At 35.1% G+C, this 16836-nt stretch overlaps 1 protein-coding gene across 1 annotated transcript in view; it reads right to left on the bottom strand.

Moving 5' to 3' along the window:
- The window catches only part of BCKDHB (branched chain keto acid dehydrogenase E1, beta polypeptide), a 454972-nt gene that overhangs the window by 90272 nt on the left and 347864 nt on the right, over positions 1 to 16836 (bottom strand). The window contains exon 9 of the mRNA XM_006898429.1: positions 7778 to 7864. Coding sequence (XP_006898491.1) covers positions 7778 to 7864 — 87 coding nt within the window. The remainder of the gene's footprint in view (positions 1 to 7777; positions 7865 to 16836) is intronic.

Raw genomic sequence — 16836 nt, forward strand, 5'->3', positions numbered from 1 at the left:
TGCTATTGTTGTGTACTGTTGAGTCAGAACCGACCCACAGCTGACCCTCCAGTGGGTTTTTGGAGGCAGTTAGTCAAGAATGTCCATACTTCTCTCATGGAGCAAGGATTCAAACTGTGTGTCTTCAGGATTGGTGTAGAGCTTCTTGCCACTAGGACACCAGAGCTCTCCAATTGTCCCCATCACTAAAAAAACCAACAAACAAACAAACAAAACTGCATACATACAGAAAAATAAAAAAAATAAAAACCTTGATACATTCTTATATTGTTGGATCAGAAGCTAAAAGTAAAACAAATCGTAACTACCTCAAAGATCATTAGAAGTGTTAAAGACAGTTTATCTAGAAGCACAAAATTGCCAGCTGTATGTCCATAAGACAAGATTGCTCAAAGAAACAGTATATTATCTTCCGTTTATTACAGGATGATTTCAAGATGAAAGATAGGAACAGTTTTGCTGGTAATCTATTCTTCCTCATTTATTTCTGTTTCGGAGATTCACTGTAAAGATTTAGAAAGGCAGAGCTGTGGTGGGTGTTGCACCACTAATCCAAAGTCTGAAACCCTTCGGTAGTTCAAATCCACCAGGGGCTCCATGACAGAAGGGTGGGAAATCTACTCCCATGTGATATTTAGCCTCAGAAATCTGCCAGAAGGTCAACCTAAGAGCTGATTTTGACTCAACTGTAATGAGAGAGAAAGATATGACAATATCCACTTTGCACCTCTTTCTCTATAATGACAAAACCTGAATGTGGAGAGATCACTTCTCTGGCAGTTCAAATCCACCAGAGAACATGTGGAGAAAGGTGGTCAGTATCTTCCATTGCAATTTGCAGCATCAGAAACCCAGTGGAGGGTTGATGTGAGTTGGAACTAACTCAAAGGCAGAAAGTTTTGCATTTCATTTAGAAGAAAATGACAACTCTGCACATTTCATTGAAAGTCTCTGCTTTGTTTTCTAGAGCTTCCCTTTGAAATATTCTGCTCAGCTCCCTCCCGTTCTGTTTAGTTCCTTCTTTTGAGCATTTCTGCTTTTCACTCACATCTCTACGTTCTGAAACAAAAGTGAGCTGTGCTGCCAACCCCAAATCGGGCTTCAAATCCACCACCTGCTCCATCTTTGTTCCTCTTGTGTGATTTACAGCCTCAGAAAACCTGCTGGGGGGACAGTTACAAGTTGGATCTGACTTGACAAAACTTAGTAACAACATTTGGTCAAACAGGTGATTAAAAAAAGTTTATGTTTATCTTAAGAAAATAATGAAAGCTTTATGATGAGAGTTTGGAGGCAGAAATAAGCAAGCAACTAGTTTTAAAAGTTCAGGGAAGAGAGGAGAATTAATGAGATCATTCTGATATTAATATAATCTCACAAACAAGTAAATAAAGAAGGGCTAATGTTTACCTTTTCCCACTGCTTCACATTAAAACTCTTCCACACAAACATTTTCATCTCACACATTTCTTATCACTATCAAAGTTGGTAAGAAGTTTAAATTTTTATTTCAAGGCTCTAATAGGTCAAATCTTGAAGGTTTCAAATGTGAATATTTTGAGACAAGGTATCCAAATGGTTGCAACTTCCAAGAAAAAGATGAGCAGGGGGACAAGAGAGATGATGGTGGAAACTTGGTCATATTGGCACTACCAAACAAAGAAAGATAGAAGGCCCACAGTATGGTCAGGGCAAGAAAAAGGAACAAAAGTGTGTGACATAAATTTAATTACCAATAGTGATGCAGCAACTCTGTCTCCAGAAAGACCTTCTTTTGAGCATTTCCGCCTTTTCACTCACATCTCTACGTTCTGAAACAAATGTTAGCTGTGCTGCCAACCCCAAATCAGGCTTCAAATCCACTGCCAGCTCCATGATGGTTATCATGGAGGCCCTGGGTGGTACAATCACTGGTAAACTTGATGGTTCATACACTAGCCAAAGTACCTTAGGAGACAGGCCTGGATATCTGCTTCCAAAAGGTCTATCTTGAAAACCCTATAGAGCAGATCTACTGTCCAAACATGGAGTTTCCGTAAGAACTGGAGCTGACTCTATGGCAATTAATATCAACAATGGAACAGATATCAAATCTGTGCAAGAGGCCTCAGGGCAAGGCTGCATTTGAAAAACACATCTGTCTCTAGACACTATGTTCAATCATACTTTCCATCACCTAAACAGACTGATTATAGATGTATATTACCTCAGCTTGTTATATCTACTATTGATGACAAATGCTATGTATCCCTAAAGAGAAAAATTAAGTTTACAAAATAGCAGCAAAATATTTTTCTGATTGTTAGGATGGTGTAGGATAGGGCAAGATTTTGATCTAGTTTTCACTAGGTTTACTCTGTTGTAGACAATTTGATGACATCTAACAACAACAATAATAATTGATCTGATCACTACTCATCAGAACAGTCATTTTTCTCTGATGATTTTTTTTAAATAATCATTTTCTTTGAGAATTTCAAATTATCAACAAGCTTATTTTAAATCATAGAACTCTGGTGGTGCCACTGCAAAGTATAAAGTCATCAGATTAAACTCACCAGCCGCTCTGTAAGAGAAAGTTGTAACATGATTCAGTAAAATTAAAACTGTTGGAAACCTTATGGAGCAGGTCTACTGCAGCATACAAGGGTGCTGGGAGTTAGAATCAACTCTACCATAATAGGTTTTAATTTAAAAGTCAAGACCTTTCGTTTCTACTTTAGATTAATATCTTTAATCAGTGTTCTTGCAAACTTGATAGTAAATCAAATTTTGTTAACAGAAAAATCTTTTGGGGTAAAATTTTCTAATACAGAGTAGTGAAAAAAATAAAATTGTTTCACCTTAAGTTTTGGAAACTTTGCTTTATACAGTGATTCACCTAAGTCCTAATATTTTCAAACTATTAGAATAATATTATTTATATATACATATATAAAAATAAATAAATATTGGTATGCACAATTTCTGAATTCTTAGTGGAAGAAAAAGGACCGCACAGAAAGGATGAAACAATGGTATGGAAAGTTACCATCCCCTCCAAATGGATGCTTTATTGCAGACTTATTGCTTCCATGTGTTTAAAAAAATATAAAAGAGGAGGGGACAAGAATCCACCCTTTAAACCAACCACAATCCCTAAAATTTCTGGCACTCATATTAAGCACTGAATCCAAAGGGGTAAAAAAAGAAATCATTTTTCTATTATCACATAATCCTATCAGAGTCAAGGTTTATTTCATCATTATGGGAATATGTTGCAAATTAATACCAAAGCTAGTTCCTACAATGGCTAAAGAGTTATACTTGTCAAAGTTATAACAGTTATTTGATTGTAATATTTACATAAATGATGCCAAATTTTAATATTCTTTACTAGACCATATAAATTATTTGGGAAGAATACTGAATGAATGCACTTTTTTCTTTTCTACAGTAAAGACATTCTTATTGAAAAAACTGTGGTTACATAAACTTGACTAATGAAAACACTACTGCTTTAGGATTGGTCTTCTAGTGAAGCAAAACAAGGGGTGGATGTTGGCAAATGCCAAGTCCATGGCCAGGCATTAGGCTGGAGGTCTCTGACTCATTGTGTTTCAAAAGGCTGACAAACCCTCAATTGGCAGGTCAGAGTGTTAACTGTTGGCTCACAAGGCTACATGAACAGGTGAATGGTAAAGCCTGTGTGCCAGACAACAGGTTGCTGGTTCAAGTCACAAGAACTATAGGTGAGAGAATTGTGGACTGGATTAATGATTGCGAGAACTTTCACAGATTTATGTTGTTATGTGTCATCGAGTGGTAACCAACTCACAGTTTATCCTTCAGTGGGTTTTTAAAGGCTATAAATCACACTCGAGAAGACTGCATATTTTCTTCCCATGCAGGAGCTAGTGTATTCGAATCACCAACCTTTGGATTGGCAGCACAACTCCTTACCACTAAACCACCAGAGCGCCCCTATATAGAAATCCACATATGAACTGGAGGTACACTAGCCCCTTAAGGAATCTTTCCTTACCCCAGGCCTCAAAATGGAGAATAATGACATAATAATGAGAAGCACAGTGAGTCAAGGTGACACAAAGTTAATCATCACAACCACAAAAGATTAAGTCACATAATTTTCTGGGGTGAAAAAAAGTGACATTTTTTTCCCTAAATACACAGTGGAGGGTCAAAGGACTACTTAAGTTTAGTTATCACTGCCACAAATAAACATACACAATGAATGTCTCTGTAAAAGAAGTATGTTGCCAAATTTCAGTATCTGTCAAATGAAACAAAAGAAGAAAATAGTTCCCTCATCCTAAAGTGAGAACAGATGGGAATGTAAAATTAGATTAAAAAAGACAGTGAAGTTTTGGACGACTGACCAAGAAATCTTCCCAGAGGAGGCCAAATATACCAGACCTCTGCTTGTTCTGTCTCCCACTTAACTTCCAAAATAAATCCAAAGGAATTCAGAGAAGTTACTAGATGAGGTATACTGATATTGATTTTTATAAGCATTTATTTTGTCCTCCAAAAATTTTACAAAGAAATTAATGATAAATATAACTACTGTCTATAATACATAATAACATATAATTATATAATATATATAATTAATGTCTAGCTAATATAAAGTAGTATCTTGGTCACATTTGTGAGTTTCATATTACTCTGAAGTAAAACAGATCATTTTTTTCAAATAATAAATGGCTAACAGTAGCTTACAGATAAACATTACCAATGACTTTAAAAAAGAGGAAACAAGAATGAAAAAAACCTTAGAAGCACACTCTAAAATCCTTTTATATAGGAAAATTGTCTGCCATGAATTAAAGCAATATATAAAAATTATTACTATATCTCTGATGAAAACTAATCTTTTAATAGGAATGTCAATAATGCTTTCCAGTAATAAGTAAAAAAAAAAGTTCCTTCATTTGAAATGAAATTTTGTACAGAATAACGGAATTTTTCTATACATATCAACTATACACTTAACGGAATGCTTTCTATAGTTTTCTGTGGTTCTTTCCCTTTTTTCCACACAGGCATTCTTTCTAGATGAGTAAACCAGAAAAGCCATTTCTTACATATAAATGCTTTTACAAAGATTAATTTTGTTGTTAACAGTTATTCTTTGAAAATGTTATTTTAGGATATTTATAAGTTTAACCATAAGCATTTAAAAACTACCAGATACCTTCCACAAAATAGTATTTGTGGCATAACTGTGGGTTGTAGGGGTTTTTGTCATATAAAAATTGCAAGCACCAGTGGAACACGGAGAATAACTCACCGGTACTCAAACTTTTTAGGTTATTCTGATTAATTCAAATGTCAATTAAAATGCTCTTTGACATCCAAAAAGTTGTCTTTCCATATCTTAGTCCTATTTTATTTTTTATATGTTTTGCTTTAATTGTTGTTAATCTTATAAAATATATGAACAAGAATAAATACAGAAAATTAAGAAAATTGCTTCAACTGCTAAGGGCAACTCCTGTTTAGCTATTCCAGCTAAAACTGCTCAAGGCACTGGTAATTTGATACAAGTTTCATTTATAGTGAGGAACAGCGATTCCATAAAACTAATACATACATTAAAAATAAATGAAAAGTAGACTGCATTATTTAGGTTACATTAAATTATATGCAACTGCAAAAAAAAGGAAAATATTTCAAAGTGTTTAGATTTTTGTTTCATCCCATTTCAATATGTAAAAGTTACAGCAGGCAAACATATAGAGATACTACATTAGTTGTTAAATCTTACTTAGATTCATCTCTTATATTTTTCCTATGTGTAAATAAAAATCTGAATTAAGAGAAAAACAACCCTTTTTTCACATTCATTATCACATTTCTCCTCCTAGTAATAAAGCCAAGTTCTATACTTCCAAATTATTAAGTGCACATTCTAATACAAATTTCACAGTATTGCCTTAATTCATTGTGGTTAATTGGTTGAATAATTTTAGCATGGAAAACAGAAAGTATTTTACAATGAATCAAAAACTTCTCTCTTCCTCTTGGGGTGGAGAGAGCTTTGAATGAAGAATATACACACACTGAACATTTTACTTACGACTCTTAGTCTCTCTAATCTTGCATTGTCTTTATAAATTGGGTAAGTCACAAGCACGCTGGGCAGGTAATGTTCTTCTTTAAAATAAGTCAGGTTGCTTTAGATGAATTTTTCTCATACTATAGACTGAAGACCCTTGAAAGTTTAAGAGTGTATTCTTGGAAGTCAGAAGGAGCAACCAGATGTCTTTTTTTCATTTTGTTTGTGAATTTTTAGGATATGACTGTATTCTGAAAACCTCACCAACATTCTTTACCATTGAGTTTATCACATAATTTCAAAATATGATTCTGAAACTATTTCTTTTTGTTCTTGTACACTTACTCTCTATGGTAAATAAAGAGTGTCTTAATACAATGTCTCTCAAATGGTAATTCACAAATGTATTCTTGGTGCCTGAGAGAGAGTTTTTCTTTAACATGACCTAACAGAATATTCCAAAGAGATAGTACATGAGATAATCTTTCCAACCCCTCTCCCATCTGAACAATTTTGCATTTCATTATAAACTAACAATAAATAATCCATGTTGAAAAAATGTAACAGCTCTCTTAGAGAAAGTAAACTTCACATGGGGAGTTATAATTTCTAGTTCTTACTTTCTGTTTTTTTCTTTTATATTTAAATACAAACAAAACGTCTGAAAGAATAAGATCACATCCAGTGGGTAAAATGAACACAGCTGTAATGCTTTCTGTTAGCAACAGACACTATCATTTCTAGTGGCTTACTGAATACAAATTTAACAAGGAGGTAGAAATCTAGTTTCTTTTTTTCTAGTTCTGCCTCTGACGCAAAATAAAAACTTGATCTTACTGTACTCAATCTTACAAATTCCATTTTTACAAAATTAGTACAGTATGCTACTCAATATATAAAATGCACAATAAATGATGATATGCTATCTAATGGTAAGTAATATACATAAGAAAACAGATCTACAAAGTTCAATATCTGCTTTCTTTAAATTTGGCAGTGGCTATAAATCATATGTAAGAATACCCCTATGAGTTTGCTTGAGAAAATGTAATTATAAAGTATTTTAATCTAGATTTATATATACCTCTATTTAAATTGGCTTCATTAAATTTTGTTAATTAGTACTTAAAGATATTTTATTAGAAGTCATTCTTAATTAAAATTTAAAAATAAAACTTGTCATCATTCACATGTATTTAAATCTAGTTGTTAAAACACACATTGCTAAGAAATACTTTACCTGAATGTCTTTTTAAAACGTATTTTAATACCAGGAAAGAAGTTTATAAACTGTAATGATTATCTGAATATAAAAGACTTACATGAACAGCATGCATTTAAAATACATATACTTAATATTTAAAATAATTTTGATTAAAAGATAGAAGAAATTTTAAAATTATTCATGTTTATAATATAAATATAAATAAAAATTATTTTAAAATATCCAACAAAAAATTGTATGTATTTTTTTTAAATATAGCACCTTAAGGGGGTGTTTCTAAAAAGAAATGGGTTTGAAAAGATTACAAACAGTGTAGAAATTTGGTTATTAATTAAACCAGTAAGTTATTAATTTTTAAGTTACTTATGGTATGTTTTATTTTTTTTAAAAAAGGTGTGTTTCCATACATTGTAAAAAGTAATTTTCCCCCTGTAAAAAATGTATGTGTATGCAGCACATACGTTAGAATTAGTACCAAAAAGTCACTCTACCTGAACTGTAGAGCTGATCTCCGATGCAAAGCCGCCAGTCAAAGGAGCCTCGTGACTAATCAGCAGCCTCCCAGTTTTGATTACAGACTGAAAAAGAAAAGGAAAACTTAATGCAAAGGAACCTATACGTTTCCAGTTTATAAAAGGGGTTTTAATTCATTTATAAAAATATACTGACTTTTACAAATAATATAAATATTACATAATAATTTAATTATGAAATATAAATTATAAAAATTATAAAAGATATATAACATATGAAATCATATAAACATAAACTAAGAGTTTACAGTAATATGAAAATCATTACATAACAATTTAATTCTATGACAAGTTACAATTATTTTTCCTGTTTTGTTGTTGTTGAAGGTGAAAAAGGGATAGTTTTAATAGAAAAGGTGGGTACCATCGAGCAAGACAGGTCATTCCTCTGATGTAGAGAGGTGTAGAAAAGTCCTAAGCTGCAATTACCTTTCAATTAAACCCTTTTCTGATTATAACAGTTACGAAGTTTTCAGTATTGCTGTAATATTATAAAATTTTAACATTACACTAAATAAATCTAATGTAAAAGAAAATAAAATTTGTAAGTCTATGCATATTGTTAAGATGCATGTCCACTACCATAATATATTTTTGTAAGTAGCTGAATTTCTGTTCAGATTTTCATATCATAATATTAGACGACTTTTCCCTTTCTCACTACTTTAAGAAAAAAACCCACCTCAGTCTTTTTTTCATCAAAGTATATTTTTAAATAAATAACATTCTTAAGATCTGCAGTTTTGTGGGCAAGGAAATCATAACAATAAATATAAAATTTGTTGTAAAAAAAGTAAGTCTACTTGATATTTGAAGAAATCACTATAAAGGAAGGGTTACCAACCCAATTTGATAATGTGCATAAAATCTGCCTAATGACCACAATTCAATTTTAATACAGAAAATGCCACAAACATGATATCTTTTCTACAGTCACTTGATATGGTTGTTCACAGTGTGTCTTAAATTTTTTGTAAAATAATAAATTCAAAACTATGGCTAAGATATAGACAAATGGCAATTGGCTGGGAGGTAAAAAAACACTTAAGCAACAAGTTACAATAATTTGCTGAACAATTATCAAATTACAAAATAGAAGTAGAATTTCTAACAATTTGATATCACCATTCTTAAATTCTTTACTATTGCATGACTATTAAACAAAATTTCCTAAGCAAAAAGACGAATATAAATAAAAATGTCCCTTCATCCTAAGAAATTAAAGTTCAAAACGTAAAAGCATGCAGAAGTTTCAGTCAACATATGTTAATCCTCAAGATATGGCCAGTAGCCATGACCAAAGTAAGATACTATATCTAGTATGTAAATAGTGACTAAAGGGCATAAAGTTTTATGAACACCTTAATGAATACTTTTTCCTTTCAATGATGCATTAACCTTGAAATGGTATTTAGCTTTTTAAAAGCATGATTAGTTATGCCATTAGTAAAAACTATAAATTAATGTTTAATGCAGCTACACAGAAATATAAACAAAAAAATCATAAAAAAACAAGTTAAATGTCGTGAAAAATATCTTCAATTTAGGGATCAATGATTTAAGTGAGGGAAACAAACAAACAAATTGATTTATCAATCCGACATTTCTTGCAGCTCTGAAATCTAGAATTCTGCCAAGTTAAAAGTGTTTCAAGATTTCATGGCCACAATCCATCCATGCTAGATTGTGCACCTTAAATTTCTAGTAGCTGCAAAGGAGAAACTTCTCTAAAAATGCTGTTTTTATCATAGAACACTCCACAGTAGAAATGCTCCTTTTTTTCTGATATGAGGATCATCTAAAAGAAAACGACAACTTTTACATTGGTCCCTGAAGGTCACCCAACCACCCTGAGGTTGGTTTTCTGTCGCCTGTACTATGAAGTGGAGAAACTAAATAAAGATGAAGCTAGGACAAAAGTTTACAGGCCCTTCTGGTGAATACCACTTGGTTTGTAATCAGGTGAAATGTGGAGACACTCTGAACGTCCTTCAGCAGAAAAATGGCCAAATAACACATTCATACAAGAGAGTGTGACAAAGCCATGATCTTATGTGCTTATGACTGATCACATATGCATGTTCATGTGAGTGCACACACTCACATATACTTATATAAAATGAAAATAGGAAGTTAAATGGTAAACAATTTGCAGGTTATAATCTATATTCTCCACATATTCAGATACAATAATTTCTTTTCAAGAAACAAGCACACAGATAAGGACTCAAACATATACATACACACACAGTTCCCCTTCATAAATGTGTACCTGTACACATGTGTAAATAGTCTGGAAGTTTCCAAATTATTAAAATAAATGTTTCCTTGTAGGGAGTTCTAGTAATCTAGAGGCTAAGGAGTTGCACTACCAACTCAAATGCAGGCAGTTCAAATCCACCAATTGCTCTAAGGGAGAAAGACGAGCAAACTCCTGTGTGATTCACAACCTCTTAAAACGTGATGGGGGGCCTGTTATGAGTCAGTTCCAATTCAATGCAAATGAGCCATCATGTAGGAAGTGCAAAGTAGGGACTTCTAGCTTTTCTCTTAAATTGTGAGTTAAGTGAAAGCTAAAAATGCATATTGGCTTTTCACTCACTGAATCATCCACGCATTGTTTTGTAACATTAATTACAATACTCACAATGTCTGGTTGTCCACATATACTATACTGCCTTTCCTTTCATCCATTTTAATAAGAATTTATTCTCACTCACTCCCCTCCCTTTCCTTGGTAATCATGCAAGAAAAATTCTACCTTTCATTAACATTTTATATACTGATCATGCAGTATTTTTCCTTTTGTGACAAACATTTCTTTCACATATTATCTTCTAGTTCACCCTTGTTATACAATGTTTCCAGAATTCTTCATTGTTTTTCAATGTTACATAGTACTCCAATGTGTAACTAAACTGTAGTTTCTTTAACTAATCTATTGACGGAAACTTGTTTTTATCCATTTGCTGTTGTGACTAATGAAGCAATAAACATGAGTGTGCACATATTTGTTCTTGCCAGAGCTCTCATTTAATTAAGATATATATCTAGTAGTAGGATTACTGGATCAAATTATATTTCTATTTCAAATTTTTAAAGTATTCTCAATAAGACTTAAACAAATAAAAATAAAGGAATACTCTTCTTGCTCCCCAACCACAGGATCCTCCATTCTGGGGGGGGGGGGGGCGTCAGTGCCCTTCTGCCTACTCCTGGCACCTCTCTGCCCCCAAATGTCACTCCTCCCCCAACCCCAACCATGCCTGCACCATGCCTACACCCAGCATCACATCTATCCCTGACTCACCACCACCAGTAAAGGAATCAGGCCGGAATAGCTCCTTCCTGGCCAGGTGAAAAAGAAGAGAGAGGTGAGAAAGTCTGAGACTATCACAAACAGGGATTTCACGTCACTTCTTGGACCCTGATGTTTCCTTTGGACATTGCTCAACTAGGAAAAGCTCTCAACTAGGTCCAAGAGAGGGCAGAGGAATGAGGGGGTGGCAAGTAGCACCAGCGGTCTTGGGGACTGTACTGTTGGAACTGTGTCTCTTACCATAGCCTATGTCTACTAAGAAAACACAGCTCACCACTGACAAGCAGCAGGGAGAAAAGTGCATGGATCAGGCACTAATCCCAACTGAGACTTGAGGACTGTCCTGAATGGGCATTAATGCTTCTCTGGGCCTTTATCAGCTCATGCAAGACAGGATCCCTTCTGATAAGCCATAGCACAGGAAAAAGGTGCACTGGTTGGCCATTAGCACCATCTGACACCTATGTGGTTTGAACTACTTAGCTAGACCAATGTTACTCGTGTTGCTGGGGAGGCAAGGAGGGCTCCCACCCAAACCAGCTGCAGGAGAGGAGACAGGTACGAGAGCCAGCCATTAGCACCAGATGAGACATGGAGATGGCACAGTTGAGTCCTGGCCACCTCCCTGAGCTAAAGTGGCTCAGGTAGCAGTGGCTCCCTCCTGACTAGACACAAGAGAACAATGCAAGGGTCAGCCAAGAGCACCAACTGAGTTGTGGGGATGCACTGCTTGATACCAACCACTTCCCTGGGTATTTCTCCCAAGAAAAAGAACCCAGGAACTGCTCCTGCGACTGCTTATCCCTGAGGTACCTGACCATGCCCTCTCCCTCCACACTTGATAGAGTACAGTGATCAAATGGAACTTGGTCTCCAGTCTCACTGTGTACAAGCACAAGAAAGAAAATTGGAAACTTTAGAAGAGATGGGCAGTACTCAGGTGACAGTCTCACAGAGAGGCATTACAGACAAGAGAGTAGTTAAAAGATTTTAGGCAAGGCAAGTTTTCTTACTGCACAGGATCAGGAAGGACTAAAAGCAAGTTGCCCTCTGCCAGAAAGTGAACACTTAAAGTCTGCAAATAATCAAATAACATCATAAAGATAAAGAACTGTCAACAACCGAAATGGCCACAATAGAAACACCCTAACATATAGCAAGAAAAACCTGACATAATGACAAGGAAGAGCAGACAGTTTCAAATACTGTGGAGAAAAAAAACCAAAATAAGCCTTCTCCTGAAAAAAAAACAGAGCATATGGAAGACACAGTAAATACTCCATGGACAGAGAAAGAAGAAATATATTGGCATGGAGTTATTTAAACAGCTACAGAAGAAGGTACAAATTATACAAGAAAAAAATGGAAGGCATGAATAAAGTGAATATGTGAGAGATAGAGAATCTGAAGAAATATATTAATATGAACCTACTTATATGAAATTATGGGAGATTCTGCAAATGATGGCACAAGGAATGGAAGCTACAAATACAACAACTACTCCAGAGACAGAAAGCCAGAAGAAATATATCAATGTGCAGGAATATCAACAGTTACAGAAGAAATTGTAAAAGATGGAAGAAAGAATTGAAACTATACCTAAAGAGGTTTAAAAATTTAAAAAAAGACTGTGTGGGGATAGTCAACACAGCATTGTAAATAAGAACCACCACAGAAAAAAGACCCAAACAAACAAACAAACAAACAAACAAACCAAAAAGCCCAACCAAACACCATGAAAAGGCAATACAGACTATCAAGAAGAAAAAGATGTTTCCAATATGCCGGAAGGACAACAATGAAGAACTGAAGAAATGGAAAAGAGCTGAAAGACAAGAACCTCAACAGAAACAAATCAGCAGAAAAAGCAGAGAAGAAACGGAAGAATATACTAAGAATCATGTGGGATAATATCAAAAGGAACAAAATACAAATGACCAGAATTCCAGAAGACATGGAGTTCTGGGAAAGCACTGAGAAAATGGTGAAAGACATACTAGAAGAAAACTTTCCAGGTTTCATGAGGAATGAGAAAATTCACTTTCAAGAAGCTCAGTGAACCCCAAATGGACTAGATCCCAAAAGAAAAACATCAAGACATATAACAGTCAACTTCTCCAAAATCAAAGATAAGGACAGGACATTAAAAGCACTGTAAAAAAAAAAAAAGCCACCACAAAGGAGAACCAATTAGATTAAGCTCTGATTTTTCAGCAGAAACCCTGTAAGCAAGAAGAAAATGCAATGACGGATACAAAAAGTTTAAAGAAATCAACTGCCAGCCAACAATTTTGTACACTGCAAAGCTATCCATCATATAGGAAAGAGAAATGAGGTCATTTTCAGAAAACCAGGAACTTAAAGAATTTATGAAGACATGAGCAATTATACAAAAATCTTTAAGGGAAGTCTTTCACAAACAGACATCACAGGAAAGTGGATGGACCATAGTAATTAAAAACACAGAAGAAGGGAGACAGGAAATTAGCAGCAATAAAAATGGCAGCAATAAAACCTGGCCTGTCAATAATCACATTTATGGTGAATGGCCTAAAAACACCAATTAAGGGAGAAGGAGTATAGAATAGGTAAAAGAGCAAAGCCCATCAATATGTTGCCTATACGAGACACATCTAAGAAACAAGGAGACAGATAAACTAAAAAACAAAGGGTGGAAAAAATATGCCAAGCAAATGGCATCCACAAAAAAGCAGGAGTGGTAATATTAATCTCTGATGAAACAGACTTCAGGATGAAAATCATCATAAAAGACAAGGAAGGGCACTATATAATGATTAAAGAAAGGATTAAAAGATCAGAGACATAACCTTGGTCAACATCTATGCACCAAATGAAAGACCTGAAAACTACATAAACCAACAGGTAATAGACTTGAAGAAAGAAAGAGACAGCACCACAATACTGGTGTTTGTTGTTGTGTAACAGAGAGTCTGAACTGACCAATAGCTGACCCTCCAGCGAGTTCTCAGAGGCAATTAACTGCATGGAAGGAGATTGTTCATATTTCTCCCTCAGAGCGACTGGTGGCCTCGAAACACATGCTTTCAGGATTGTAGCACAGCTTCTTGGCAATAGGCCACCAGAGCTTCCTAGTGACAGGAGACTTTAAAATACCACTCTCACAAAAAGAAAGGTCAACCTGAAAGAAATTTAACAAAGACTGTAAGATCTAAGCTATATAATTAGAAAACTCAACCTTGTGGATTTATTCAGGGTACTGCATCCAACTAAAATCAATTTACTTTCTACTGAAGTGTACATAGTACATACTCCAGAACTGATCATATTAATAAAAAACATGCCTCAATGAATTAAAAAACACCAAAGTAATACAAAGGATCTTTTCAACCATAAAATTAAAAATTAGTTTACAAAACCACCCGCATGGAAGCCAACTAACACCCAGCTAGAATACAAATGGGTTATAGAAGAAATTAAAAATTGAAATTAAAAAGTTTCCTGAAAAAAATTAAAATACAACATTTCAAAACCGCTAGGACACAGCTAATGTAGTTTTTAGGGGCTTTTCATAGCAACAGGCACACACATATAAAAGGATGAGAGAAGCAAAATATATTACCTAACTCAAAACCTCCCCCATATAGAAAAAGAACAAAAATCCAACACCATACCCTCTAGAAGACAGAAAATTATAAGAACAAAAGCCCAAGTCAAGATAGAAAGAGAAAAACAACTGAAACTATCAATAAGACAAGGAGCTGGTTCTTGTTAAGGGTCAATAAAATAAACAAACCACTGGCAAACTTAAAAGAAAAGTAAGACACAAATGACTAAAAAATTATAAAGGTGACATCCAACAGAATCTGAGGAAATTAGATAATATTAGAATATTAAGAAAAGCTAATATGGATTGAGCTTCAATGTCAAGAAGACAAAGATTCTCACCACTGGACCAATTGGCAGCATCAGGATGGATGGTGAAGAGATTGAGATGGTTCACAGCTTTAGTTTGCTTGGCTCCACAGTCAACACTCTTGACACCAGTAGCCAGGAAATTAAAAGATGTATTGTGATGGGAAAGTCTGCTGTTAGGGACTGAAGAGCAAGGGTGTCTCTCTGGAGACTAAGATGCATCTGATACAGGTTATGGTCTTTGCAATCACTTGTTATGCATCAGAGAATTGGACAATAACTAGGGAGAACAGAAGGAGAATTAATGCCTTTGAGCTTTGGTGTTGGTGAAGAGTATTGAAGGTACCATGGACTGTTAAGATAACAAACAGATTCATCCTGGAGAGGATTAAACTGGTCTGCTCCTTGGAGGCAAAGATTCTCAGGCTTCCTCTGACGTACTTTGGTCATGTTGTAAGGAGGGACCAGTCCTTGGAGAAGAATATCATGCTTGGGAGGGTGGAGGGGAGGGGCAGGAGGGGAAGGTCCTCTAGGAGGTGGGTTGATTCAGTGACTGTGGTAATCGGGATGGGTGTGTTGGAGACAGTGAGATTGGCACAGGACAGAGCAGAGTTCAGGGCTGTTGTACATAGGGTCGCTATAAGTTGCAAGCAACTCGATGGCACATAACAACAACAACATACTCTGAAAATCTGAAAACTTACAGGAAAGAACAAATTCTAGAAATTCACACCCTACCCATACTGACAAAGACATACACAGAACATTCAAACAGACTCATCAAAAAGAAAAAGTTGAGCTGGTCATTAAAAGACTCTCGTCAGAAACACTCCTGGCCCAAATGACTTCACAGTTGAACTCTAACAAACATTCAGAAAAGAACTATCACCAATTCTACTTAAATTATTAAAAAAAAAAAAAAAAAAGAAACCAAAAAACCCCCAAGTGCTCGCTTCGGCAGCACATATACTAAAATTGGTACGATACAGAGAAGATTAGCATGGCCCTGCACAAGGATGACACGCAAATTCGTGAAACGTTCCATATTTTTTGGTACTGGAGAGGGTTAAACCGGTCTGCTCCTTGGAGGCAAAGATTCTCAGGCTTCGTCTGACGTACTTTGGTCATGTTGTAAGGATATATATATGGTCAACTGATTTTTGACAAGGAGATGAAATCGGTTGGTGCTGGCAAAACTGGAAAACTATCTGCAGAAAAATTAAACAAGATCCACACCTCACTCCATATACAAAAACCAACTCAAGGCAGATCATGGACCGAGGACTAAAACCAAGGACTATAAACTTCATTCAAGAAAAGCCTGGAAGAACTCTAGTAGTCCTAATCCACAACATAAAGAGTCTTCCAAGTATCCTGAAAAATTTAGAACCAGGAGAAGATAAAAATAGATGAATGGGACCTTCTAAGAATCAAATCCCTATGCACATCCGAAAACTTCTCCAACAGGGTAAAAAGGGGAGCAACAAACTGGGAAAAAGTCTTTGGTAATGACATGTCAGATAAGGGACTTATATCTAGAATTCACAAAATACTTGAACACCACAACAAGATAAGGGTAAATAATCCAATAGAAAAATGGGCACAGGATATGAACAGACACTTCACCAAAGAAGACTTTCAGATGGCCAACAAGCACATGAAGAAATGTTCAAAATCCCTAGCCCTGAGAGACATGCAAATCAAGACAACTATGAGATATAAGCTCACCCCAGTAAGAATAGCAAACTTTAACAGAACAGCTAGCAACAAATGCTGGCGAGGTTGTGGAGAGACTGGAACCCTT

The sequence above is a fragment of the Elephantulus edwardii genome, unplaced genomic scaffold (genome assembly GCF_000299155.1).
Source record: "Elephantulus edwardii isolate Elephantulus edwardi_28Jun2011 unplaced genomic scaffold, EleEdw1.0 scaffold00229, whole genome shotgun sequence".
Classification (NCBI taxonomy): Eukaryota; Metazoa; Chordata; class Mammalia; order Macroscelidea; family Macroscelididae; genus Elephantulus; species Elephantulus edwardii.